This window comes from Musa acuminata, chromosome BXJ1-4 (genome assembly GCF_036884655.1).
Source record: "Musa acuminata AAA Group cultivar baxijiao chromosome BXJ1-4, Cavendish_Baxijiao_AAA, whole genome shotgun sequence".
Classification (NCBI taxonomy): Eukaryota; Viridiplantae; Streptophyta; class Magnoliopsida; order Zingiberales; family Musaceae; genus Musa; species Musa acuminata.
This window is the reverse complement of record NC_088330.1, coordinates 36,470,578-36,497,988: the sequence shown is the minus strand read 5'-3', so window position 1 is coordinate 36,497,988 and position 27,411 is coordinate 36,470,578. Positions and strand designations below refer to the sequence as shown.

At 38.5% G+C, this 27,411-nt stretch overlaps 2 protein-coding genes across 5 annotated transcripts; one reads left to right on the top strand and one right to left on the bottom strand.

Annotated features, from left to right (window-relative positions):
- Positions 1 to 2,268: 2,268 nt before the first annotated feature.
- Positions 2,269 to 4,057, top strand: LOC103983129 (E3 ubiquitin-protein ligase ATL4-like). Its single transcript, XM_009400297.3, has one exon. It carries the CDS (start codon positions 2,409 to 2,411, stop codon positions 3,480 to 3,482), a length of 1,074 nt encoding a protein of 357 aa, XP_009398572.2. The 5' UTR covers positions 2,269 to 2,408; the 3' UTR covers positions 3,483 to 4,057.
- Positions 4,058 to 7,845: 3,788 nt separating this feature from the next.
- Positions 7,846 to 26,901, bottom strand: LOC135661377 (regulator of nonsense transcripts 1 homolog). Of its 4 annotated transcripts, none has more exons than XM_065176510.1 (29): positions 26,179 to 26,901; positions 24,379 to 24,630; positions 24,128 to 24,298; positions 23,895 to 23,945; positions 23,576 to 23,668; positions 23,389 to 23,484; positions 23,165 to 23,215; positions 22,960 to 23,078; positions 22,617 to 22,725; positions 19,721 to 19,843; positions 19,571 to 19,642; positions 18,483 to 18,554; positions 18,334 to 18,400; positions 17,713 to 17,855; positions 17,389 to 17,460; positions 17,177 to 17,305; positions 16,297 to 16,452; positions 16,058 to 16,171; positions 15,881 to 15,979; positions 15,727 to 15,804; positions 14,519 to 14,653; positions 11,772 to 11,846; positions 11,509 to 11,623; positions 10,926 to 11,299; positions 10,778 to 10,840; positions 10,617 to 10,688; positions 8,857 to 8,988; positions 8,647 to 8,769; positions 7,846 to 8,577 (listed from the first exon to the last, which is right to left on the bottom strand). In XM_065176510.1, exons 1-29 carry the CDS (start codon positions 26,707 to 26,709, stop codon positions 8,455 to 8,457), a joined length of 3,810 nt encoding a protein of 1,269 aa, XP_065032582.1. In that variant the 5' UTR covers positions 26,710 to 26,901; the 3' UTR covers positions 7,846 to 8,454. The 4 variants fall into 4 exon arrangements, with proteins under 4 accessions (XP_065032582.1, XP_065032584.1, XP_065032583.1 ...); XM_065176512.1 differs by having other exon boundaries at positions 8,673 to 8,769; XM_065176511.1 differs by having other exon boundaries at positions 8,647 to 8,766.
- Between the last annotated feature and the right edge of the window lie 510 nt (positions 26,902 to 27,411).

The following is a 27,411-nucleotide window of genomic DNA, read 5'->3' as shown; positions in this document are numbered from 1 at the left end:
ACGTGGACCATATTCTCTTGTGGTCTAGTGAGAGATTATGAAGAAATAAAATAAAAAAGGATGAGGAGGCAATTACAACCATGTCCGTGCGATTGGATAGTTTCACCCGCGGGGACGAGGGCAGGTTGCAACCTTCCATGCGTGGACGCGATGTGGGAAGTTGCAACATCCTCACTGATATGATCTTTAGTGCAAACTATGTGTATGTAGGAGTACTCTCCCCTCCAGTACGTAAACAAGGCACCGATGTGTAGAGGGGGAACTCAATCCAATCCATTTAGTGCAGAGAGGAATAGAGAGAAAGAAAGATCATATCATTTGGTTCCTCTTTAGTTTTTCCCCTTTTGTGAGTTTTTTCTTTGGCTCTTACTACAAGAGATAAGATCTTATTTCCCTTTGTTGGTTGGTGGATATTATTTCTCTTTAACCAATTAAGAGTTTTATTATAACGTTATGTCTTGGTGTTATTATTTCAGTTGGTTTGATCTTTGGTTTTATTATTTTAGTTTTTACACTATTTTCCCAACAGTGATTGCTTAACTGTGGCTGGCAAACGTCTTCCCATCCATTGATGCAGTACAAGAGAAAATATGTGTTTAATCTTGGAAACCATTGTGCTACTGTGAGTACAGAAATCATAACAGTTAATTCAAGCTTACCTTTGGGATTGAGCTTTACCATTTTAATTAGCTGGTATTTTGATGCCTTAAGCCTACAGACTCATCCTTCCTCAGGCAAGAATTGCCTTGGTCTGACAAGGGACAACACAGTGGAAGCCATAGGTAGGACTCCAACACAAACAAACTCATGCAGCAGCTGAAACAGTGTACATGGACGCCCATACCCTACATTTCAGAACAGCATCCTCTAAAAAGGACAGAAGGTATAAGCAGCTACAAAACGTGTCGATGAAGACTTACAGAGATGTAATAGCTAACAGGATCATCTCTTTAACCTTGCAAGGATTCATGTAACATGCACCGCTGGTTTAGGATTTCTGAGGAGTTGCTGATGCTAACAGTGCAGGTTGGCAGTGGAACCCTTGGGTTCTTCCTGATAAAACATGGCAAGCCAGTGCAGCAGACAAAGCAACCATGGCCCAGTGACAAAGAGATCACCCCTCAGACGAGGGAACAAGGCAGTTGGTTTTTTCTACTCATACATCCCTATCCATGCTTCATCCACAGAGACCTTTGGACAGTTGCTGAGTATGTTTACGACTGCCAACTTGCAGATGATGTAGAGATATCAGTGGAATTCATATCACTGTGCTTTCACTTGATCCTATTACAAGGAAGTTGACGGTCAAGAAGCAATGGGATGGAGTAGTACTGTGGCGGAACTCACTGGTCATTGTAGCTTACGACCATTGGATTGTGTACATTGCAGGCTTTAGGCAGGTGTTACTGTTTGTAAGATTTGGAATCCAATGATAGGAGTATTAATCCTTTTTCATTTTCATCCATTCTCTTTCACGTGTAGGTTGAAGTTTTTTATTTTCATTTAGTCAATCTCAAGCTTGGGTCAAAATCTATTTCCAAAATCTAAAAAAGAGAAGGAAATACTGCAATTAGAATAAGAACAAGTATGGATGTTCATGATTGAAACAAGATTGGAAGGAATCTATCTCAGATCACAATCCGATGGATGGATCTGACATAGGCAGGTAAATGACACATTTGACAAAGAAATAAACATTTGATCATTCCGCTGCAATATAATTAAGTTTGATCCATGAAAAGTAAGTTTTTAGAGCTGGAATTGCCAATTTTATATGGGGACAGAAACATACTAAGGTGGCAGTGACAGATGATTAAAAGATACGCAAGCTCAATTAGAGACTTTCGTGTGTCATTGCATCTCATGTGATGGACGGATGCTGTAATGACAGGTGATTCTCCTTATCCTTTATTCTCCAACAAGCATCTGCAACCTTCTCTTTCTTTTGAGTGTTACCATAAACTTTGCTCAAATAGAACTGTGACATATTGTATAGATTACAAAGTTGTTTCCATTTTGATTCTGATGTCGTGCATACATTAGAATTAGATAATGTGAAGCTCCAAAATATATCGATAATATCTGAAGTTAGCCCTTTTTTGCACTTTCAAGAAAAAATAAAGTCACTAATTTACAGTATCAGATAAAATATGAAATACTTTATTGTTTTTCCTTATAATGAAGTAACTTTTAAGTATACGGCAATGAGAGGGGAAGAAACGGGCAAAGTAGACAGGTAGCCAAAGAGTCAGTGAGAGGTGGGTGAGGTGAGGAGGAGGGGGGACGACAAGCAACGTAAGCCAAAGTAGCAAACACAAAGCAAAGCTAAAGAGAGAAAGAAGCGGCTGCTTCCCGTACAATTCACGCATATCTTCCAAAGCCCAAGAGGCTATCTCCCCACTTTCGCCATGGACTACGGCCCCTCTTTGCCTTCTCCGTCACCGCCACTGCTTCTCCAACCCTTTCCATTGGCGGTGGAGCCCAACCACCTCCCATCTGACACTTCCTCCTCCTCCTCCTCCCTATCCTTCAGCCCGAGCCTCCTCATCATCGCCGCCATCCTCGCCTGCGTCTGCGTCGCCTCCGTGTCTATCCACCTCATCCTCCGACTCCTCTTCTCCTCCCGCCGCTCCTCCTCTTCATCCTCCTCCGTCGCTGCGGCGTCGCTCCTCGTCAGCTCACGCTCTGCCTCCGCCTCTGTCACGTCCACCGCTGACCCGAGCTCCGATCCAGTGAAGTCGGCGCTGATCGACTCCCTCCCCATCTTCAATCTCTCCTCCTCCCTCGCCGCCCTCCCCAAATCCTCGCCGGACTGCGCCGTATGCCTCCGGCCCTTCGGCCCCGATGAGGACCTACGCCTGCTTCCCGCCTGCCGCCACGCCTTCCATTCCGGCTGCGTCGAGCCCTGGATCCGGAAATCCCCTTCATGCCCTCTCTGCCGCGCACCAGTCACCCTCCCGCCGCCGCCTCTACCCTCGGTTGCGTCGCACACGCCCTGCGAGGACCCCCCCATGTCCCGAAGCTTTGACGTCGAGATCGGCAGCGCTAGCAGTCGGGCCCCGGGAGACGTCTTATCCCGGAGAAACCCGTCCCTTCCTACACCGCAGTCGTCGTCGTCGTCGCGCCACCAAACACACTCGATCGGCTCGTCGTTCGACCACATGATGAACGAGGAAGAGGAGGACGTGGAGGCGGTAGTGCATCGGATACCTAGGCGACAGGACGCCGATTCCGCTGCCTCAGGGCCCGTGGCGGCGGGGCCGTCAGGCGAAGGGTCGAGGGGGTGGCTGATGGACTACGTGGACCGGCTCTCATCGTCTTCGTTCCGGTTCTCCGGTCGTTGGAGCCACCTCTACGACGACGGCGGCGACCGGGAATCCGCGGAACCGGAGGGAACCGCGAGGCGGGAGACGGAGGAGGAGGACGACGACGACGGCGGTGGCGGCCTGGCTGCTCTCTACATGTGGGTAACAGGGGTATAGTCGTCAATTCGTTCCCTCCCTTTCGTCTAACCCCACTCGCCAGCGGCCACTTAAGCTTCCATGGAATGGTTTGGGTTTCCCCGTTATCACATCTACAGTGACGCCGTCGGCGCCGCCACTAACCAAATGGACGGCTGAGATCTGAGAGCCCGAGATGTTCCGAAACTTGAGGAACAAGATCGGACCATCGTTCTTATTCATTTACTACTCTCTTTATTTCTTCTGTTTCATTTGGACATGTTTCGTGGTTATCGCAACGGAACGGAGTTTTGTGGATCGATTGGGAATGTGAAGCAGTGCCGGTATGGTACCAAATCGGGGTTGATTCCATAGTCGGCGTGACCCGAGTCTCCGAGGATCGCTGGTGAACAATGACACCGATGGAATAGAGAAATATCAGATTCGTCCATGTCTATTCTACCCTGTCAACTTCCTTCCATTGAACCAACCCCACGGAGAGTTGGGAGAAGAAGATAATTGAGTTGGGGGTGTCAGTAGTCGAGATGTAACTTGCAAGTTAAGGACGTAAGTAAGGGAGTCGTTGAAACGGAACAAGAAACAAGTTCTATTTTCAATTTACAACAAGGAGATTCATGAGTTGACTTTGTGCTAAAGTCAACAGCAAATTATCAACTACCTGTTTACAAGAAGGTGACTAAGGAATTTGCTATAAGAATTGAGTTACCATGTCAATCAGTGTAATCGTATGTATATATAAGCTCTTTGGTTACTTAATGTATGTGTAACACTGAGTAGTCTATTTGACCTTTGACCTTTGCTTGTTGAGCCAGCTGTAGATTAAGTAAGAGCAGAGCTAACTGTCAAGTCTTAAGGTGTTAGGTAGATAGATAGCTATCAAATATTCTCTCTCTATTAGAGTAACGGAGAAGAAGCAATACAAAGTGCTAATTAACGCTTTTGAGGAGTAAGTCTTAATTATTTGAGCAGTCAGTCAGTGCATGACCTCTAGTTGAGGATTACCTGCTGCTTGTTGCCTCTCATCCTTCTTCTCTTGATTCTGATCTTTCTTCTCTTTGCTCCTCCTGTTAGTGCACAACAACTCGATCCGAAGTCAAAATCATTCTTCGACTTTCCTTCTCGCTCCACTTGCAACTGATTCTTTGATTTTGTACTTGACGAAGCAATCCTATGTTCTTTCCTACTCTAAAGGTTGTTCAAATGCATTTTGGATCTCACATAAGCACCCAAGCATAATATGTTGGATCTTTTTAACATATCAAAAAATTGAATTTTGGTTCAAACATGGTTTATAAATACAAAACAAGATTTGTTGGTTCATTTGTTTGGTTCTTTAACACATCAAATATGGATCAAACATGTTTTATAAGAGCAAAAACGAATTTTAGAACATTTTTATAAAGACTTATTAGATCCACAATAATATATATGAAATCCTATAATAATTATAAAACATATTAACACGGAACATAAATGATGAATCCATCAAATTATTTTCTAAATTAATTGATGATTTGTTCTATAGAGTATCCTTAAGAATTTTAGATTTCTTTTGACGGGTAAAGAGAAACTTTATTTTCTAAATTAGATTTCTTTTGACGGGTAAAGAGAAACTTTATTTGATACTATAGCCTTATTTATATTCATAACTTATACACCTACAATTATGATTATATTCATAATTGATGAATCTGTAATTATGCCTCCAGAGTTTCATATTCCTAATTTATCTTATCATTAAGTTAGAAATATGACCGATGGTATTCATACAATTAATTTTTATAATAATTATATCATTTAACTAAATAATTTTACTTTAATTAAATTATTTTAATTTTGACTAATCAAAGCATCCAATCAAGCACAAGAAGCCTAACACGCTTCTTCTCTCGTCGATGAAACAAGAACTCCACCTTGTGCTTTTGCCCTTAGCCAATTAACAACTGATTCATTCTCGGCTTCAAGTCAAACTTAATTCATTTCTTTAGAGGAAAAGTCAAACTCAATGAGCTTAACATCGACGAATACTACTAAATCTGACCGAGACAAGCAAGACGAGAGATAGATTCGATTTTATTTTGAAATGACATTATGAACTGACAAATCAAAGAAGCGTGTCGATAATAGAATTCGGAAATCGGAAATGACATTATGAACTTCAAAATCAATGAAAACAGGATTTGCTCCGGATCGGATGGTTGTTTCAAGTGACCACTTCCGATTCAAGTTTCATCTATGTTGGCACCGAGATCAGAATGAGAAGGATTAGTTCAAAAGTTGGCTACAGTTGTAAGAGAAGTTCTGTGCTCGAAAGAAGAAATTAAGATTTGAGTTGACTCGACACTTTGAATGCTCAATTCAACAAGCAATACAACAGTGCTCGACTAAGATGTAGGGCTTAAATAATGCATTAGAAGAGCCATAGGGTACGTACCTTCAATAGTTGATTTGTCATAACACTGGTCAACGATAAGAAAGACGGCTTTCACGCCTTTCCTTACTAAATAAGCAGTGTATTGAGATGAGAGTGAGTGTACTGATTTCCTACTTTATTAGGACCCCATGGCCCAAGATCGCTTTCATTTATATGGGCCGATGTATTTTTGTGGATCATATAGATATTAATTATCATTTCTATTACTATTGGCTAATATCAAAGTTTCAAGGAATTCAATCTCTTCAAAAAATCATGATACCACCTACATAATTGGGGCCAAAGAGTCAAATAGCTAGATAGATAGGTAGGCAAGAAAGAGTTTGAGGTTGGGTCAGACAGCAGACATCGTCAGCCACCACCACTAGAGATTGGACATTCTATTGAATTCATCATCTGATCTAATAAAAAGAATGGAAAATGCATAGACGCATTAGGTGCACTCAATACGCTTTCCCTTTCTCGGATCATTCTTCCAAGTAAAAAAAGTAATGGTAACCAGCCTAAAATAAAAGTATTGTAAAATGATGACTTGAAGACCATACAACTAAGAGTTTGTTTAGTATTAATTAGTACAGGGGACAACTTTCCCATACCAGAAGATGAATAATCAATCTCGCTCTCTAGTCGACTGAACCTGTTAAGAATACAACTCTTCTGGTAGAGAAGGTGTCACATTAGGGTGAAGGATCAGAGATGTTTCTTCTAATCACCAGGATGAGGCTGGGGTTAGGCTCTCCTAAGACCCTATTTCTAACTATTCAAATACTATCCTATTTTGAGCATAGTCGTCGTTCAGACTAATCGACACAAACAAAGTGCTTTTATTGAATACCAATTCCATAAGCTATGGAATACTGGTTCCAATAGCTGTTTAAATACCAGTTCCAGTTCCAGCAGCTATGGAATACCAATTGCTTGTTCCCCAACTAAAGAATATATATAATACATATAGTGCAAAAGAAAGAATAAAATTAGAAGAAATAAACGAGAGACTCTACTCCCTTATCTACCCAATGCCCCGTGACACAATAAATAGCGTCAGCGCCTTTGCGCAACGGGAAACTTCCCTAACGCGCAACACTGAACTCAATAATTCCCTTAACTCATAAACGCCCTCGCTCCCTTGCTATTATTAATCGGAACCCTCATTTTGAGTTTTGAAAGCTGTCAACCCAACAAGCAATCGTAACTCCACTTGAAGTGAATCATGTCATTGAAGATTATCTTTATTCTGAAACGAAAAGCAAAACTCGTAATTCAACATGCAACCTATAATGTTGCGCTTATGGAGCTCAAAGAGAGACCTGAGAGTAAGGGAAGTGTTTTTACAGACTTATATATTAGTCACACTAGATTCAATTCTTAAATCAAAACTTGTAATTTCACTTGCGCTAAGGGAAACAGGTATCTTCCTTGTCTTGCTCCCGAAAACTGGACTTGGAAGTGAAGAATGAATACTGCTGATCATTGCCAACACTCGAACTGCTTCTTCTCGGCTTAAAGCATCAATCCCGTTCAAAACTTCACCCGATGGGCATCAGCAGAACTCGCACAGTCCTTGTTGGCTGTTTCAGAGTTCAGTATTCATCAGCTTAAGAATTGAAATTCTTTACTAATTCCCATCCACTGCAGCCTCCACAGCTCACAAGGTAACCACCACATGATGCCAACATTTCCCGTTCCATAACTTGGATGCCACACTTTTAAGCCCCTGACTGCCAGCATATAATCTAATTGCTTCATGCATGAACAGCTCAAATCATCACCACAAGAACTGACTGCCAGCAGCTAGCTGACGTCTGGTGTTCAATCCTTTAAGGTTTGAAGCTTAGCAAAGCCAGAGAAGCAAGCCCGGTGCTCATTAAAAAAATTAAAACCATATAATATCAATTTACCACAAGAATAAAAATCAAAATCATATAAATCAAGCAAACTCCAAACTCACACTTCAAGTAAAGCAAGTTTTTCTTAGTAACAGAGCCTTGTAACAATGACACTATGCACTAATTTCATAATTAAATTCCAACAAAGGACAAGCCGTGAGTTTGATCCGTATCTGACCATGCAAATGGCAAGCACGGGTCAGTCATCTTTGAACACTGCTGTACATAATGCAACACTTGCTCGTCATACCATCCGGGTGGAGGAAAACTCCACTTCTTCAAAATGGAGCCTTTAGCGTTGGTTATGAACATGTATGTGCAATGTCTCACTTACCGTCAGAATGGCTTTCTTCACAATATGCAGGCACCAATTGCTGTGAGCCCTCATATAAGCAAAAGATGCTTTCTCCCAATGGTCAACTCCTTCCGAAAAAAAATAAATGTAGTTGGAAGTATGGGCTAAATCCTCTCCTCAGGCACAATCAGCACCATTGCTATCTCGAATCTCCATATGCACCACTCCTATCTTAAAACTAGTGCACCATATGCGACTGCGAGAAGCCAAAAAAAGAAGGTTGAGCTGTTATCTGTCAATGTACGAAGACATGACTCGGCACAACCACTGTAGCTGGGTGCAAAGGATGTAACCCATCACTCCTAAATCCAGTGCAGCTCAGCCATTGTAGTGAAGTTTCTGATTGGGTGAGCCCTGATTTTGCTGTGGTGGAGACTGCAGATTTTGAGGCTGAGCATTATAATGAGCAAAGGGTTGTGAATACAGAGGGTTTAGCAATGCCTGCAGAAGCTTCATTGTTAGAAATGTGATAGATCTTGACGAGCATGAATTACAAGCTCCTAATAGAACCTGTGACTGAAGAGAACTGGGCCCACCCATGCCAAAGTGGCTCTGAGAAGATTCATCTTGTGATGGATCATTGAATCCTGCTTGTGTGAATAAACCTTGTGATCCATGCGGCATGTATTCCTGCTAAAATGTTTCATGCTTTAGCCAAAATGTTAAAAGGAATGCAATCATTTGGAGCAGAAAAACAAGATCAATTTAAGGCTAATCAACCTGAAACAAAAAATCGTTTCCAGTGCCCAAATGGGAATATCCTGGCTGGGTACTCTGATTTAAATAACTCCCTGGGAAACCAGCATGAGGACCTTGGGAGACATAATCAACACCAAATCCACTTTGAGAAGCCTGTCAAGTGAGCAAAATGAGATGTAGCACAAGTAAAATAAAAAATCAATTATTCATACAGGCAATACAGTGCATCGCATCCATGGGGGAATGCAATATATGGCATAAACCCCGAAGAAATTGATGAAAATGACATCTACTCAAATCCACCAAGTTGCACAGTAAATAATATGAAAATACATACAACAGTAACAAGAATTGCCTTGGTGGTGCATGTTCAACAGCACAGGTTGACCCATTTGCAGTAGTTTACCAGCAAAACAGAATGCATCTTCAATAGTCTTTGAAAGGTCATGGCAATTTCAATTTAATATATGTGGCATTTAGCTGGAACAATGAAAACTAACATAGTGAAACACTATGGATAATTTGACTAAAGAAGGCCCACAACTAATTGTATCCTTGAAATACAAGACCATGCCAAGTGCTGCAAACACAATGGTGGCAGTCTTACAGCAAATGCCATGCAGACTTGCACAGATTCAACAACCGGAAGATGTATAGTCGATGTAAAAATGGAAACAGCTCAATTAGCCTGCATACACTCAGAAATAGGGCAAAGCAAGTGTAATCAACACCAAAATGGAAAAGGCAATAATCTCGTTACTTTTCCTAGTCATTATTCGCAACAACGAAAAGTAGATGTATCCTCGAAGATTGCTAGCTCTAATGTAAACACATCTGCATTATTCTTTTCAGATTATAACAACACCAATCATCCAACCTCAGAATTCATATTACAGATGAAAAATGAATCTGTACATTTTGCTTCCTAAATTGTGCAACACTCTGATACACATGGCCTGATGGTATAGTCCCCCTGTAAAACCTTCCTTACAAACAGAACAGATGTTCATGGTTCCATGACATGCCAGATGCATCTCTAATTTAATCATCCAATTGATAACACAAGTGACATCCCCTCCAGCATCTCTCTCTCTCTCTCTCTCTCTCTCTCTCTCTATATATATATATATATATATATATATATCTTTCCAGTTTAATATTTCTTGATGACGTACTTCAACTACATGCACATGTCTTGGTCTTATGGTACTGAAGTTGCATACATATCAAAATATCAGAATAGATCCAACTAAAATACCTCTGTTCAAAGATTTTAATGACAAGTACCACAAAGAGGCACAACAAAATAATAAGTCCCAGTATGTCATCACATGCAATTTGATGCAATTAACATCAACATGCATGTCAACCTTTTCCGCTAACATGACGCTATCCTTTTTCATCCACAAACTATAATGGCCAGATGCACATTGGAAGACAATGATCAATGATAACTGATAGACTCCATGGATCTCCATTCCAATTGAATATGAACCCTATATACCAAGATTCAAAATGATAGATCATGATTCAAAGTTGGCTTTGACAAATGCAATAATTTAATAAAAGACAGCAACAAAATGGATGATAAGAAATACAAGAAATTCAAATGAAAGCTACAACCAAAAACAAATACAATATCAAAGTCGAAGATACATTTATCTGCCATATTCAGAATCACTGAGGCGAAACTTAAAATGATGCTGCCTAAACCAAAGACATTGAACAACTTAGTATACAACTATACATTATAAAGAAGTGCAGGATAATAACATAAGAACCTGTGCAGAAAAATCAGCAACATTATATGCAACATGTGATCCTTGGCTTTTAAAGTCATCACCAATAAAGTCCTGAAATCAAAGAAGGTTAAACATCAACAAAAAAACCAACACATCAGCAAAGAAAGCAAAACAAATAATAGATGACCATCATCAAGTACCTGTGACATGCCACCAACAGAAAGTCCATCACGAAATGCTTGACCGAGACCTTGAACTGGCATCTAGAAGAGAAAAAGAAAGAAGATAGAAAACAATGGAATTGATCACCCATACAAACCCAATGTTGGATAGGTAAAGGTTTCAGACCTGAGTCATTAATCCAGTCTGAGATGATGGAGCACCAACAGATGGTTGACTATTTGAATCATCAAAGGGAGGAAAGTTGAAAGCAGACCCAATACCCAAAGTTTGCTGGGAATTTTGCTGATGAGCCAGGTGACCACCAATAGGACCACCAGCATTACCACGACCGGCCCCAAAACCCCTATTACCAGGCTGTGGGACCTGTGGAACAGCCCCTAAAGGTCCATGAACCGCACCACGAGTTGGAATTGCATATGGCTGAGAATGAGGACCTCCAGCAAATGGCGGAAGAGGGACACAGGGCAAAGGATATCCCGGTGGATGCATACCAGGTTTTTGTGTGCCATTTGAAGGGCCAAATGGGACATAAGAATGACCTGGTTTTTATGCATACACCAAACAGTTACAAACTCCTTTTAAACAAAAGGTGTTGCCCAGAAAAATTAATCAACATTAGATATAAGTGGTGCTTCAATTGCTAAGGCATGAACCATTCCTCAACTATGCTTAAAACAAATTTAATCTTGTCAACTATCAGAAAACTTCTTATTTTCATCTCAATAATAATCCAAGTTAAAAAGCATACCTTTAATGCGCCCACCTCTCTTCTCAGCAAGCGGGCTTGAGGAACTGACAGGACCATAGTTATCAGTCTGAACCATCGCTGGACCACCCCCATAGAAAAGTCTGCTGTTGTAAATCTGTTGACCATAAAACCAGCCACAGGCACATTATACAAATGGTACAAAGTACAGAGACTTAAATAGAAAGATTAAATTTGTACAGATTGATTTGGGTAGAAAAGTCTCTCTCTGCCATCTCTCCTTTTTGTGTGTGACTACAGCATACCTTTTTTGGCTTCTGAAACTGTACCATGCTTTGCTTCAAATTGTTAAGTGGTCCTTCTACAAGACACTCATGCTCCTAGACATGATGAAATAAACAAGAATAAGTTATGTCCATATATATTTGTGAAAAAAGGCCAAATCAAATCATGACAATAGCTAAAGTCAAAGACACCATCAAAAGACATAAAATGAATATTCCAGAGTCGACCATAATATGCGGAATGATATAAACTTTTAGCAGTCCCAATTATGTCAAAACAATTACTCTTTAACTTCATTATAAATATTTTATCAGGAAAAAGTTACGACCTGAATATTATAATTGTTAGCTTTATCCCACATACAAACCTAAAGAAATCAATGGAAACTATTGTAGCGTCTGCCAGAAGTAATCAACCAATCACATAACTAAAGGATGCACTTCTATTGAGACATGATTAAATAAATTACAGATTAGGCCAAACAAGTTGTTGCTGGAAAACAATTTCTTTCAGAAAAAAAAGTTCATTATCCCACACCAGATCACTGAGTCTCAAACGTAAACCAACTGAACTACAGTTCTTCATGATGAACAAATAGTGGACATCATTTTAAAAAACCTCACAAAACCATGTTCCATTCAATTAGGAAAACCTCTGATCCAATCAATCTAAAGGGAAAGCCAGCTTATCAGCATTTGATGACTAAAAGGGCAAACAAAGGACTAGCACACATGATGAACATAAGGACGTAAGTAATACTTGTCTGACTAAATTGGTAATATAAAAAAAAGCAAGCCACACCATCTAAAGCAAAGATTGAGTTCCTGAAAAAACAAATTCAAAATATGATACGGTGTACAAGTCAAATGACCACAAAGAACACGCAAAGCAAAACATTAGAATGAAACAAATATTTATCTGACTTACAAGTAAGATAAAAGATAAAACAAAAAATAGGTCCTAACCAAGGAATCCAATTTCAGGTACCAGACCCATGCCCGTGCCAGTCCATGGCTGAACCAGCATAGGTCTGGTCCATTCTAGCATGCCAACACATGACACACCAGAACATATCCACTACCAATCTGCTGGCGAGGGGGGTTGTAGAAGAAGAGGAAGAAGAAAGAAGAAAAGGAGAAACAGGCAGTGGAGGAGAAGAGACGATAGGCCACGAGCACGTGGGCAGCAAAAGAAGATCTAAATAATGGGCCAGTCCGGACTTCAGCTATCCACATCCCAGTCAACAGTCGGACTGATAATTATGCTGAACCACGAGAAATTAAAATCCTTGGTATTAACCACAGTTCGAAGTCTCAACTACCGGACATGTACTGGTCCCTAGGTGGACTGGTACAGGTCCACTTGATATCGGTGTGAGCATCCGCATCCTATGCAAGCTAAAACCCCAAAAAGAAATCACAGAAAGCTTAGTTTGTATCCTATGAGTGCTAAAGCCCATAGGTGCCACCCCCACAGACAAAATAAACCCAATCGAACCAGCAAACACCCTGGTCCACATCCCCATTGAAGCCTGGACCACAATATAATCATCAGCACTTACTGATCCAGGTAAACTTTGAAATGCTTGTCTTAACCATATCATTTAAATGAATGCTACAGCATAAATAAAAAGAATTAAATACCCTGTAGCAAGGAATTCATACCTCAATAGTTAAACAAGAAACTGAACGCTTCTGCAACTGCTAAAACATCAATAAGAAAGATATACCAATATACAAGGAGGGCCACCGATATGAGCACCGGTGCAAGGAGAATCTGTCCCACAAGCACTAAAAACTCGCCTCATAAAAGGAATCACAAAACGCCTAGCCTGCATCCTGTGAGCATGCTAAACCTAAGCCATACCCCCTTTAATATCCAAATTGAATCAGCGAAAAGCCCTGGTCAGCATCCCAGTTCAAATCCAGACCAGCAAGTCCTTACTACCTGGTATGCAAAACTTGAAACCTTGGTCTTAACCATATCATTTAAACCAAGGTTTGCAATACCGAATGATATCGCCCGTACCAGGTGGTATGTTCCGGTCTGTACCAGGTGGTATGTACCAGTCCGTCAGCAGACCGGTACACGAACCGCCCGCTACTAAGCAGTAGCCTCGATTGAGGCCGTTATCGTTGACGGTGAATGAGGGAGAAGAAAGAGGGAGTCGACGGTGACCGAGGGAGAAGGTGAAAGAAGAGGAAGAAAGAAATAGGAAAAAAAAGAGAACCTGAGATCGACGCCGCTCTCCTCGTCTGCGGCGACTTCTCATCCGTGCGCGGGGAGAAGAGTATTGGCGTCGCGGGGCAAATAGAGGTAATGCCTCAGCGAAATTTTTTTTTTTCTGCGACGTCACCCCGCGTGGGGAGAAGAGAGATATACCGAGCGGTTTACCTTTTATATATATATATATATATATATATACACCGAGCAGTATACCGAAATATACCGATCGGCATACAGTAGTACAGTACCATATCGAACATATCTCGAAATTTCAGTACGGTACAAAATTTCAATCCTTGATTTAAATTGCATGATTAAAAAAAATTAAAGACCAGTATATTGAAGAAATTCATACTTCAATGGTTAAACAAGAAACTGAATGGTTATGCAACTCTTAAAATATGGATAAGAAAGAAATAGCAAAATACTAAGGTTTAAACAAACTCAAATAGTCAAAAAAGAAATAGCATGCCATAGTACTACACACCTGCAATAAAGAATGTGTAAACAACATTAAAATATAAAAGCAAAAAAGCAACACCTTGTAATGTGTCAACAAACTATTCCAAAGAGGCTGTTTGCTTAGAACCTTGGGATTCCCAAGGATAACAATTCCATAACGAGCTCGAGTTAGTGCAACATTCAATCTACGTGGATCATTAAGAAATCCAATACCCTGAAAAGTAGAAACAATAGGAAAGCACCACACAATTAAAATTTTACAATCATTGATTAAAAAGTATAATTGCTGTCCCCACCATCTCCAAAAAATTAATGAGATGGAAAAAAGAGAAGAAAAAAAAAAAAACTAACACATTGCATGTAATGATGTACCTTGAATATGTCTTGCTCAAAAAGTGCAAGAAAAAATAGATACTTAACTAAACAAATAAGGTGTTTCAACTTTCAAGTGCCCAAAATAACTATCAAACTACTGTATATGGTATGGCACACTTAATAAAAAGCAACAACACAGCTGATTATGACAATAACATGACTACTCAATCTGAATCCAACCTCCGTTTCAAGTATGAATCTCCAAAAATCCATTAAGCTGTCAATTAACACAACTTTTGTATCTAATAACCTATTGCATTCCAGTGTCAATATAATTAATCCATAGTTGATTCCAACTTTGTTATTGTATAGAAACTCTCATCCCCTCAATGATTTAGAATGCAAACCATACTACTTGTATTATTCTGTGAAAATCATGCCAACTAGGGACACCACTCCAAGATGCTGATCATAATAGTGGCCAGATGATGCCGAGCATGCAACGTCTTATTGTACCAAAGATGCTATCTCAACTTTAATATTAAAAGTCAAGCTACAATCAAATTCATTGGATCCAACTAATGCCTCAGAAGCAACATCATCTTTTTAATCTAAAGACACAAAAATTCACTCGAGGAGGTCGTCATTCACCTTAAATTACTGATCATCTAGATCTACTATGAACAACATCTTTCAAAGTAAAATTTTGGGCAACACTAAATTAGCAGGGCTTCATAATGTAAATTTAATCGGAGGTAGATCACTTTATTTGTCTATCAACATATGTATTAGAATACTGTAACTCCAGCAGTATCCATTTTTTCCTTTATGAATCAAAGCCTGTTAGTAATCTGTCTTTTTAAATCAACGTTTTATGATTTCATAATGCATAACATAGGCCAAAAGCCAGCTACAGGTATTCTGCTGTCAAGAAAAACATGAACAAAAAATCACAGAGATAGCAAGACACACCTGATGTTCATTACTTCTCACGCAAGACAGAATAATGTAATCTTTCTCTCTACCCTGAAAGGAGTCAACACTAGCAACCTGCAATAACAAATTTTAGTTAAAGAGACAAACCAACAATAGCAGAAGTGTCCAACAGTCCAAGATCAGCGTCAACCTCAATTTCCTTGTAAAGCTGCTGTCTAAGAGCACCATTCCTCGACATATAACTCACAATGTACGCCCTTTGCCCCTCATATGGTGTAATAACTCCTATCTGCATTATCCAGCCACCGATCAGAGCAGATCAAACATAAATTTAGAAAATGGACCAGAAGAGCTGAAGCGAGAGTACCTGACTAGGTATGACACCACTTCTTAAAAAAGTAGTAACAATTTTTTCAACATTTGCAGCCTCAGTTCTATTGAGATAAGAGGTCCCACTTGCACTAATTTCTTCTTGGCCCATCTAAAAAGGCAAATACATATTTCAGAATACAGCAAAAACAACTATAGAGTCATGAGAAGAGAATATAGATATATTCATCCACATCTTCCAAGATGAAAAGAGAATTTGGTTAGAGCATAAGATACCTGCACATAGAAAAACATAGGACGGTTTGGAACCGGCCAAGGAAAATCAATGCCAGATGATTGCCTCTCATTAACTGTCACTCCATTCTGAAGAGTGCCCTCATAGAAGCTATTAGAAGGAAATTCAGATAAGCAAGGATGCATTCTGTACTGGACCTGCGATTCCATATATGCTCAGCAATCATCAAATGAGCTTGTAATTTAGGTATGTCACACAAAAATACGCAGGGATATCCACAAAGATATGTAAACAGAAAATGATAAAGAAGATACAATCTCTACCACCTTTTTGGTTTTAGTAATCAGTTTTTGATCCCAGTCATAAGGCTGCATATATTTCTACTTGACGAATACCATACTAACTCTTCAATCACATAAAACAATTTGCAGCAAGACTTGGAAACATTAGTAGCCCTGAAAGGAGACATCAGGGCTCCATAATTTTGCTAAAAATACTAGTATTCCAAAACCAAGCCAAAGAATGCTCCAAATCACATTATAATGATCTCATCAGCGACCCCTCCAAGGTGTGATGACAAAAAAAGTACCAAGATACAACCATGACTAAGAATCTGAAAATTCAATTTCCATAGCACTGACAGTTTTTAAGAGACCAATGTGTGATGACTGACTACCAAGCAGAAACAGCTTCCACAGGTATACTGGCCATTTGTCATCAAATATTTAATTTCAAGAAATTGCAAAAGATGCTAATTTGATCAAATGTCCCATATAAGAGGGGAACATAATGAAAACAGCAAAAGCTTGTAAGCTGCAATCATGTCATAAAATATCAAAATTTAGAGCCTGCTTAACCAACATAAATTTTGACAAGTTACTTCCATTAATACGGAACAATGAAGTCCAAAACAGTAATCACCTGCAATCTAAAAGTTTTATGACCAAGAAGAACAAGGCGCTCAAAGAGAGACTGCGCTAATCCTGCACGAGCAGCCTTTTTACACATTATGACTGGACCAAGCTGACAATGATCTCCAACAAGAACAACCTAATCAAGAAAGGACTAAAGTATCAATAAATCAGACCACATAATGATGAAAGCATCATATGAAAGCATGTAAAACCAGCTACCTGTTTGACACCTAAAACTAATGGAATAAGACACTCAGGCTCTGTTGCCTGTGTAGACTCATCAACAAGAACCTGAAACAACAAAATATGAACAGCACAATATTAGGATGTTAAAACACATCATGATCTTTCCCCAGGTCCTGCATGGTAGGAGCCTCACAAATTGGATAGTCCTTTTTCTTTATTTTGAGGCACATGTTTAAAACTAAAGAAATATGTAATGTGAAAAATAATCAATCATCATTAGGATCTAGTCTAGCAGAAAAGCAATGCTCTAGTTGCCATCTAGACCTTAAAGTAATTATACAAAAGGCATCTCCTTACCTGGCGGAATCGGAAATTTTCAAGCCGGGGGTCTCCTGCACCAACACATGTGCAACAAATTACATCAGCACTCTGCAATATCTCCCTTTCAGTAGCCCGTTTTAGTGCTTTGAACTTCTTTTCATCACTGCTTGACAATTCACCTGAAAAGGCGTACACAAAGTTCAACTTCTTAACTCAAATAACAATAAGCCAAAATCAAGATTTATGAAAAACCAATCACAAACTTTAAGAATGCAAGTAAAAGAGCACTATTTCCCTACTGATGGACAAAACCACAAAAAAAAACATTTTACAAGGTGACAGTATCATAAACTCAACAGGAAAAAATGCAGAAGAGAAAGAAGAAAAGAACAGTTGTTGAATTTCACCAGCATTCTTCTTCATTTATGAAGACCAGGAAATTCTATAAAATCAATTGAACATGTAGACAGGAGTTTTATGGGGATTCTACTATTCATTATATCATAATTGTGATATCACAAAAACAAAGCACATCGAAGTAGGACACATGCTAAAACAAACTCTGCTTTTACAAAGGATAGATTGGAAAAAAAAAACAAGTCATGTAAAAAAAGACAAAGATAATAGGTGTTTCATGTTGAAGTGAAAAATATGTACCTTGTTCATCTTTTAACTGCTGCAGCTTATGAAGTTCACTCTTTTCAGATGTATCAAGATGGCGGACCTGCAATGTTCTATGATATCAATTTTATGCCAGAAAATCTTGCAATAAGTCGTAATTGAAAGAGTGGCTATTCCAACTATACCTGATAGTGAAGTGTTAGATGCTCAACAGGAGACATGACAGCTTCTCTTGATTTAGCACAAAGCCTGACAACCTGAATAACAGGAGGGAGGAACAAGATTATCAGTAAACTCTATTTGATGAATGAAATATATAAAGCTAGTTGAGAAACACATTTCATACTTCAACAACATGCACACAATTAAAAATTCAATATTCAAGTAAAACAATATTCTCCAAGAAAGTATACATTTTTAGAATAATTAGTTCACAAAATGGTTACTTTCTTCACATTCACGACCCGTCGAATAAGTATCCAGAAGTATGTACAGAACATGTGCCCAGTACTGGTACTGATACAGCAAGCAATCTATGTATTAACACAGTAATACCACAAATATACACCTATAACAAGTAATTTGGACCTGACTTCACGGACACAGAAATACCAAAAGAACCTTTATGTTTGCAAAATTCACTTCAAACCAACACAAATGACATGATCTGTTTTAAGTTACAATTAAGTCATTTCAATTCCATCCATCAAAAAATCTACCACACCTGCACTGTCATTTCAGTTCATAAAATGGTTACTTTCTTCGCATTCATGACCCATCGAATAAGTATCCAGAAGTATGTACACAACATGTGCCCAGTACTGGTACTGAGACAGCAAGCAATCTATATATCAACACAGTAATACCACAAAAATACACCTATAACAAGCAATTTGGACCTGACTTCATGAACACAGAAATGCCAAAAGAACCTTTTATGTTGGCAAAATTCACTTCAAACCAACACAAATGACATGATCTGTTTTAAGTTACAATTAAGTCAGTTCAATTCCATCCATCAAAAAATCTACAACACTTGCACTGCCAATCACAAGAGAAATATCCATTCCAAAGATGAAGTCAGGCCAAAATTTATAAGGCAAAAACATAAAACATGGTAAAATCTTGAAATTTTAGAGAAAGATTTAACAAAAGCATCAGAGAAAATGTATAAATCATAAGAAAATGATAAATAAGAAATTAAAAAGCATTTTGGCAAACTTTCGACACCGTAACATCTTGTGCAAAGACAAAAGGCTCACTGAGAACACACCTTCAACCCAGTTGAGCTTATCTTATCAGCAAGTTGGTCAACAGCAACATTGCTTGGAGCACATACTAGAACCTGGAATAGACAAAATGTCATTTGATTTTGAACAATGTCTTCCTCCAAAATGTTACCTTTTAATTATTGTTAAGATACCTGCCCTTGGCCCTGTTTAGCCATGTGATATACAATTGCTGCAGATGTGACAGTCTTCCCCGTACCAGGTGGGCCCTGAATTAAACTTATTGGTTTCTGGAGGACACTCTTAACAGCAAAAACCTGCCCAAAAAAGAAATAAATCAAGACAACAAGAAGATTTATTACATATGCAAATGACAATACTTTTGTACGTAAACAATGTATAAGATATTAGGATATGTAAAGATTTTGAAACATATCAATACTAAACAAATATAATAGCTAAAAGGAAAGAAGGCTTCTTAATTACATAGCTACAAAATTTTGGTGTATGATACATTAAACATGTACACATTACATAACCATAAAAATGCAGAATAGGTGACTGCCTCAGAATACCAGGACAAAATAGGATAAGACATTTCAAAGGCAGAAAAGCATCCACAGTTCCTCCAAATATTGTTACAAACCAAAAAAATAAAAGAAACAACATTATCTTATATTCAATCATAATCGATTACAAACTTATAAACCAAGGTAGAGGAATGCACGTCCATATTTCGTTGTTCATAATATTTCAAATTCCAGCCTGACAAATAGCTTTTCCTATCTTTTGCTAATATGACAATGCATCAAATGTGCAACTGCTAAATGATTGTGATTCCTCACATTCTAGTGTACCAATGTTTTACATTATATGATAACGATAATACAATAGTATATTGGGCTATACCAAACAGTACTGAAAAATGATCCGTAAGCATATCTTGTTCAAGTTGACTTAAAATGTACTATACAAACAAAAAGGTTTCATTCCAAACAGAAAACAAAAAATTTCCAGAATTATTGGTAATTATGTTTTATACCAAAAAAATCAAGAATAGAACTTGTTAAGGTAAATGGTGTAAACCACGATAAATCATTAAAAGACAAACCAATGAGTTTTTAATCTTCTGTCACAATAATGCTGTGTTTCCTCTATGTCCTACAGAGAATCTTCAAGTCAACATTTTTTTCTCCATCAGCAAGATAATATAGTCATCCCTAGATTATAAAAAATAACTTGTTACACTTTGTGTTTATGTCCATAAAAATCACTATGGACCACCTTTAGTAAAAGTAAAGATATAGTGATCACAAGGATATGCCACATCACCTTTATGTTCTCAAAACTTCTACAAATTCTTGTAACTCAAAGAGTTATTGATTAAAGAATGATGTCGCCATACCAATGATCAAGATGACAAGGAAAAGTTCCTTTGGTGACAGAGTAACTAACAACAAGAATATTTGTTTTGAGGATTTCATTTTCTTTCTTAAAAACAAGGGCAAGTTAAACTAGGTGATCAGGGTTTGAAACACAGAAATAATCTCTCTATTTGCAGGAATAAGGCTTCCATGCATTGATCCTCCCTAAACCATGCATTGGGGAGTGCATCCTGCACTAGATTCATCTTTTTTTTATTTCCTAATGGAATTACTTATTACAAATGTTATTTCCCCAAAAGTTTTAACTAAAAATTATAACAAGGTCTTTGTTAGACATCAGAAGACCAGAGATTCTCCTATTGTGTAGATTCAAAAAAGACATCCAAGCTTTACTGAGCAGATATTTCTCCCTCTTCATCAACCATCCATTAAGAAGGCTGGGATTATTGGGTCCTCTCAAACACCAAATCAACAACCACTACTCCAGATAGTGGACTAACGGAACTGCATTTAATGTTCCTCTCTAACTTGAAATAGTAGTAGTATGTTATGAAGAGGAATAACCTCGATCCATACCTCATTAGGCACATCCCACAACAAGAGCCTTTCAACTGAATTTTCTATTTTTTAGAGGCTTCCATCCATATTTTAATCATTATTTTATTTAAAAATTTTAGTTGACTAACTTTTAGTTCTACTGAAAGTAAAGAATCTTATTTTCAATATGAATTGGGTCAGGGAAATCCTGGAATCATCAGGGGTTGTGTTTTACCACAAACCTAAGAAGACATCATGGGTAACTAAAAAAAGTTTCAAGTTTTCTCAACTAAAGATATTGCAATACACAGAACTCAATGGTAGAAAAGAATCATGTATCCAAACCCCAAATTTGTTGTTCCAAAGGTCTATCTAGATAAGATTTTATTACATGATTAGATAACCTAAGAATGAAAATGTTCTCTCACAAGACCTCTAAGTAGTCCATAAACATAGAGCAAATATTCTCAGCTTCCTTGAGGACTAAGAGAAGTTAGAAAGTGGGTAGTTTAAAACAAATTTGAGTAGTTAATACTTAATAGTGATGTTTGAAATTTTATAAACAATTATTGTCGCATGTGGTAAACAATGAATTATAATTTTCAGAATGTTTAATTTATCAAAATTTTAAAACCACCAATCCTCTTGCCTTGTCAATATTAAAATATACAGATATATGTGATTGTAAGTCCTAGAGGCTATGGTTGGAATTGGTTGTCCTTTTATGCAATAAATTAGTAACAGATTAGCGATGATTTCTTTTCACTCTTGTCGTACGTTGAGAAGCCCTATCTCCTCAAATCAGAGAAAAGCCTAGTCAGAGCATGTCTCATACAGTCATATGGTGTATACACTTTGCTTAAGGGTTCAAAAAGTCCAATTTCTCTATATCTTTCTCCTTTTCATTTCCTTGGGTGCTATTTAAAGCTAATGAATTAAAGGTTAATGGGGTTTTGTCCATACATACAAATAAAATCAATTTTCATGAAACATTACGGAGCATTAATATAAGACACAGCACATGCAAGCTCTGAATCATGAAAACTAATAAATTATCAATTCCAATTAAATCAAAGATAAGGTAAATTTACTAATGCAAACCTAATTTAATAGAATAAGTGAAAAATTATAAACCCATAAACACCAATGTAGGAGGAAGAGAACCCACTTGGGATGCATTTAGCTCTGGAAGACCAGGGGCGCCAAACCGTCGAGGTAATACATTACGGACTACTTGGTGTTCAACTTCATGACCCAAAAGGTGATGATATAGGTAACTGCATGGGAAGATAACTTCATGGTAGTGCTACGTAAAAAAATTTAGACCTACATACAACGACATGACTCTAGCATCCAATCTGCAACAATGTATCGATAAAAAGTGTGCCAGAATATGCCCAAAAAATCATGGTGCACTGTAGGCACTTTTTGCACACTACAGGGACATTATGTTGTACCACCAGCTAAATGACCATAACAAATAGTAACATTGAAAAACAGATGCAACTCACCCACTGACGCTTGTTTCGTCCACAGCAAAAGTCTTCATAGCTCCCTGCATTCTGTCAAAGCTAGTACTTTTCCAGACAAAATCCACACTAAAGCCATGATTCACATCTACAGGGACTCCCTGACAAGGATGTGGTACGTATAATTACACATCTCTAAGCAAAATAAACAATTAAATCATATACAAAGAACAACATTTGGTTATACCTGGCTTGCACGAAGTTCAAGTGCAACCTCCTCTTGTGCAGTTAGTTTAATCTGAATAGATAAAAAATTAAAAATTAACAAATTTCTTGGGTAATGAATACACATCAAATATATTCATATAAATAGAGAAAAAAGTTTACTTTAGATCCATTCGAGTTTAAATGAAAGATGCAACCTTCGTCTATTTATCAATTATGTAAAAAATAAAATGGAAACCAGCATACCACGTGTCCAACAGATTGCCATGCAGGATGACCTGTGTCACCAGAATATCGCAGCCGCAACTCATCTCCAGGAACAAGCCTTAGTTCATTATCTTCCTAAAAATAATTACCATGATTTCAGTTAGAAAAAGGTTTGAAACTGTTAGCTAGCAATGCTGATTAGCAACTAAGTCAGGTCAAAGTCAACCTTGGGAAAGACAAAATAGGCTATGCGCTTTTTGTTAAGACCGATATCCCAGCGTACACTGACATTGTCTTTACTTTGTGATTCTTTCATCAACTGCAAAGTGTAAACATCAGTGGTGACCATGTAACATAAAAAAGAGAACATATATTTCAAAACTACATAAAACACCTAACGTATGTTTAGAAATATATACGAATATGTTTGTATGGATAGATTCTATTTCCATATATGTTCCTCAGAAGAATGTTTCCAAAGTTAGAAAGATTTAACCAAAGCATTTAAATAAATAACATGGAAAAAATGGATCCAACATGCATACCTTATCATAGTCAGCTTCAAGCTTAATAAGTGGAGCAAATACATTTTGGTACTGGAAAAAAAAAGGAAAGACCCATCCATTAAGAAAGGTATAAGCAACCCTTCTGGAGTAATTAGAATGTCCAAAAGGATAAGCTGATTCAATCCACGAAGAAACAAGATCTTGGAGATACAGCTATCCTACCATTCATGGTTTTCAAGATAAAGTATAACGATTTGTAAACACGAATTAACCTGGTATGCATCTTCATACTTCAAAGAAACAGGCTGAGGTTCATCATCCACTCCAGGCTTCTCAAGATCTTCCATAGAAGCATCAGGGTTTGTCTTCCAAAGCTCTTCCAGTTTGTTGATTTGCTGAGCACTAATTTGGCGTGCTCTCAATTGTTCCTGTTCTGAAGGAACCTGAGGGAAACTAACAGTAGTCAGTAAATGGTATGAGTCTTAGTCACAAATAAAAAATGCAGTAAATCAAATTGGCAAACCTTAACAAGCCACGGTAGGAAACACCTGTCATCAATGAGTGGACACCACTGACTTAGATCCCAATTCATGTCCTTTAGTGCATTGACATTTAAACATGGTTCTCTACACAAGAGAACAACAACACTTTCTGTTTTAGCAGAAATAAATCCAAGGAGAAAAACATTCCGACAACCACAATTATAGCATTCAAGAATTGTTTCTCCTAATGGGCTGTCTTTGTGGAGACAAACTTCTTTGTGCTTTGCTCGAACCTGAGAACCAATCAAATAAAAAATAGTAAATGCCAAGCTCCATGGATACTGGTACATAAAAACTAATCTATGTGTATTCTTTATTGCTCTTAGTATTTCTGAAAACAGAGAGAAAATGTTATGTATCAACATATTGCATAAGCACAACTGTCTTGTTCTGCCCTCTACCAAATAAAAGAAATGCCATAAGGGACAGCCACTTATTTCATTTGTTCCTGTTTTGAACCGACAATATTTACCAGGTTCATAAGGGACAGCCACTTATGAACCTGGTTAATTATATTTCATTTGTTGTTATATTTTGGCATCTTTGGACCGATTCCAGCTTTCAACCTACTATGAGATCTAATTCTACTACAAGGAATATTTCTTATGATATATCATCTAAGATATTGCAAACAGAATAGCATAACCATAGAAATTCAAATGATTAAGTACTCACAGTGTAATAGATACAGAATGAAAAATTAGTCTTAGGTCTTAGGTCTTAAAGTTTGAAGCCTACTTTCTATGCAAAAGACTTCCAGTTCATGATTTCAATCATTTTATTATTTTTAATATTAGGAACTACATTTCCTGCCAAGTTTAAATCACTAAAATATGTCAAGAAACCTGAACCCATTCTGTGCTCACAGTCATTACCCTATGATCCACATCAAATGGTTGACTAAGTGAACCAAACATGACAGTTGCTCAACAGATTTCTGCATAATTATGCAACTAATGTTAGAAGAACCTCTCACCACATGCACTGAATATGAGACCCTAAATTTAGTTGCTGCTGATGCAAAACTTAACATTATGCAACTATTAGAAGAATATCTCACCATATGTACTGAATATAAGACCTAAAATTAGTCACTGCCTATACAAAAACTTAACAGTTGCGACAACATTCTCCTCCTTTTCTCTGCCTTTTTTACATTTTACAGAAAACAGAAGCTACACACAGGCACTCAGAAATAAACCTTAAATAAAAAATGGATCAGCAATGAAGACACAGTTAATTACCTTTAATTGATGCTGAAATAGCTGATGTAGCATAAAATAAGACCACAATTGATCTCATTCAAATGTTATCCAAAATATCAGAAAACTACAGAGTGTTCTGCCTGGAACTTGGCCCCCATCCCAAAAGAACGAAACTAAAACAGATGGATAGGCCATGATATATGAAAGCAAATTACAATTTCATATTTCTACTAAAGTCCAATGTTTCATGCCAATGAAATTTAACAACATAACATTCACGTTTCCAACCAAAAAAGAACAGTATTCAGAAAGAAAAAAAGTAGTAGACTTGTGGAGGCTAAGTTCAGAGGAAACATAAAATTTAGAAGTCCGTGCATGAAGCATCCTCTAGTAAAATAATTTAACAACTAGTGAATACTTAGTTCAGGGGAAAAAATTAATAAAAACTCATAGTTTACATTTAGATTTCCATCAAACCATCTGAAATTGAGGACCTAAATCAATTATGCTATGTTTAATGGAAACAGATATCTGTTATGTGTCATGCAGAACTTCCAAACAGATATCACCACCCACCAGATGATTGACGATATGGGAGCCCGAGGTGTTCCCCCTCGAGTTACAGAACCACTTCCTGCACGTAGGAATGTTGCACCTCACAACACAGGCCGGGTTCTGCAGCCCACAATACCGGCAAGCGTGTTCCGTGAAATCCCCCTTGCCAAATTCATAATTTTCATCGCCAGTCTCCTCGAAGTTAAGCCCGCTCATGCCGGCCGCGAGGGCATCAACTACGCCAGCGCTGGCTGCCTGACCGCCAGAAGCACCCCTGACCTTGGAGGACGAGGAGGCGGAGGGTGAGCGCGCGGGGGAAGGGGAAGCGGAGTCCGGTGCCTGCAGATCGGCGGCCGGGGTGTCCGGAACGGGCTCTGGTGCGGTAGAGGGAGGGGGCCAAGCGGTCGATCGGGAGGGCTGGGAGAGTTCCTGGAACTCGGGGTAGTCGTCGAAGTCGTCCTGGGTGTTGAACTCGAGGAAGGTGTAGGCGTCTCCGCTGGTGTCGGGCTGGGACGCCGTCTCGTAGAGGTTGTTCACGGACTGCCCGGCCATGGCTAGGACCGCCGCGGGAGGATTAGGGTTAGAGTGTCAGATAGCTCGCCTATCTCCCCAAATCCGAGCTTTAGGGAAGAGGGGGAGGGCGGAGGGAGGTCGAGGTCCTAGTGTTAGGGTTTAATAGTACGGGAGAGAAAGGAAAGAGAGGAGCGAGGACGAGAAGAAGAAGGGACGAAAGAAATTTTATTGCGTACAAAACCAAGTGACGATCAATTAAATCCGAACCGCTTGACCAAACGAGCATTTGTAGGGACGCCGGATTTGAGTGGCTTCATAAATGACCTCTGCTCATTACTTGTCAGAGGTTGCGTCACCCCCAAAATTTCGCAGACGTTGCATCCATGATCATAGGTTTTATCCCGTTATATTTAGACAGTAATCTTTTGGATACAGTGAAGGAGATTGGTTGATTCCACCTCTTGTTTCTTTTGGATACGGAGAAGGATTGGCTTTGTATGAATAGTTTGCTTCACCCATTTAAGGTCTCGATCCCAAGGCCACCTTGTTGTTTAGGATTTGTGATTTAGTCCCAATTGATAAGCTTGCATTTATTATGGTCAATGCTATCATCCAAAAAAAAGTTCTTAGTGATCTTTCTCGTATTCCTTTTAATTTTGTTAGAACTTAAGAATTCAAGAGCAAGTGGGTGGAAATGGGATTGACCACCGAATTAATAAATCATATATTTAACAATTTTAT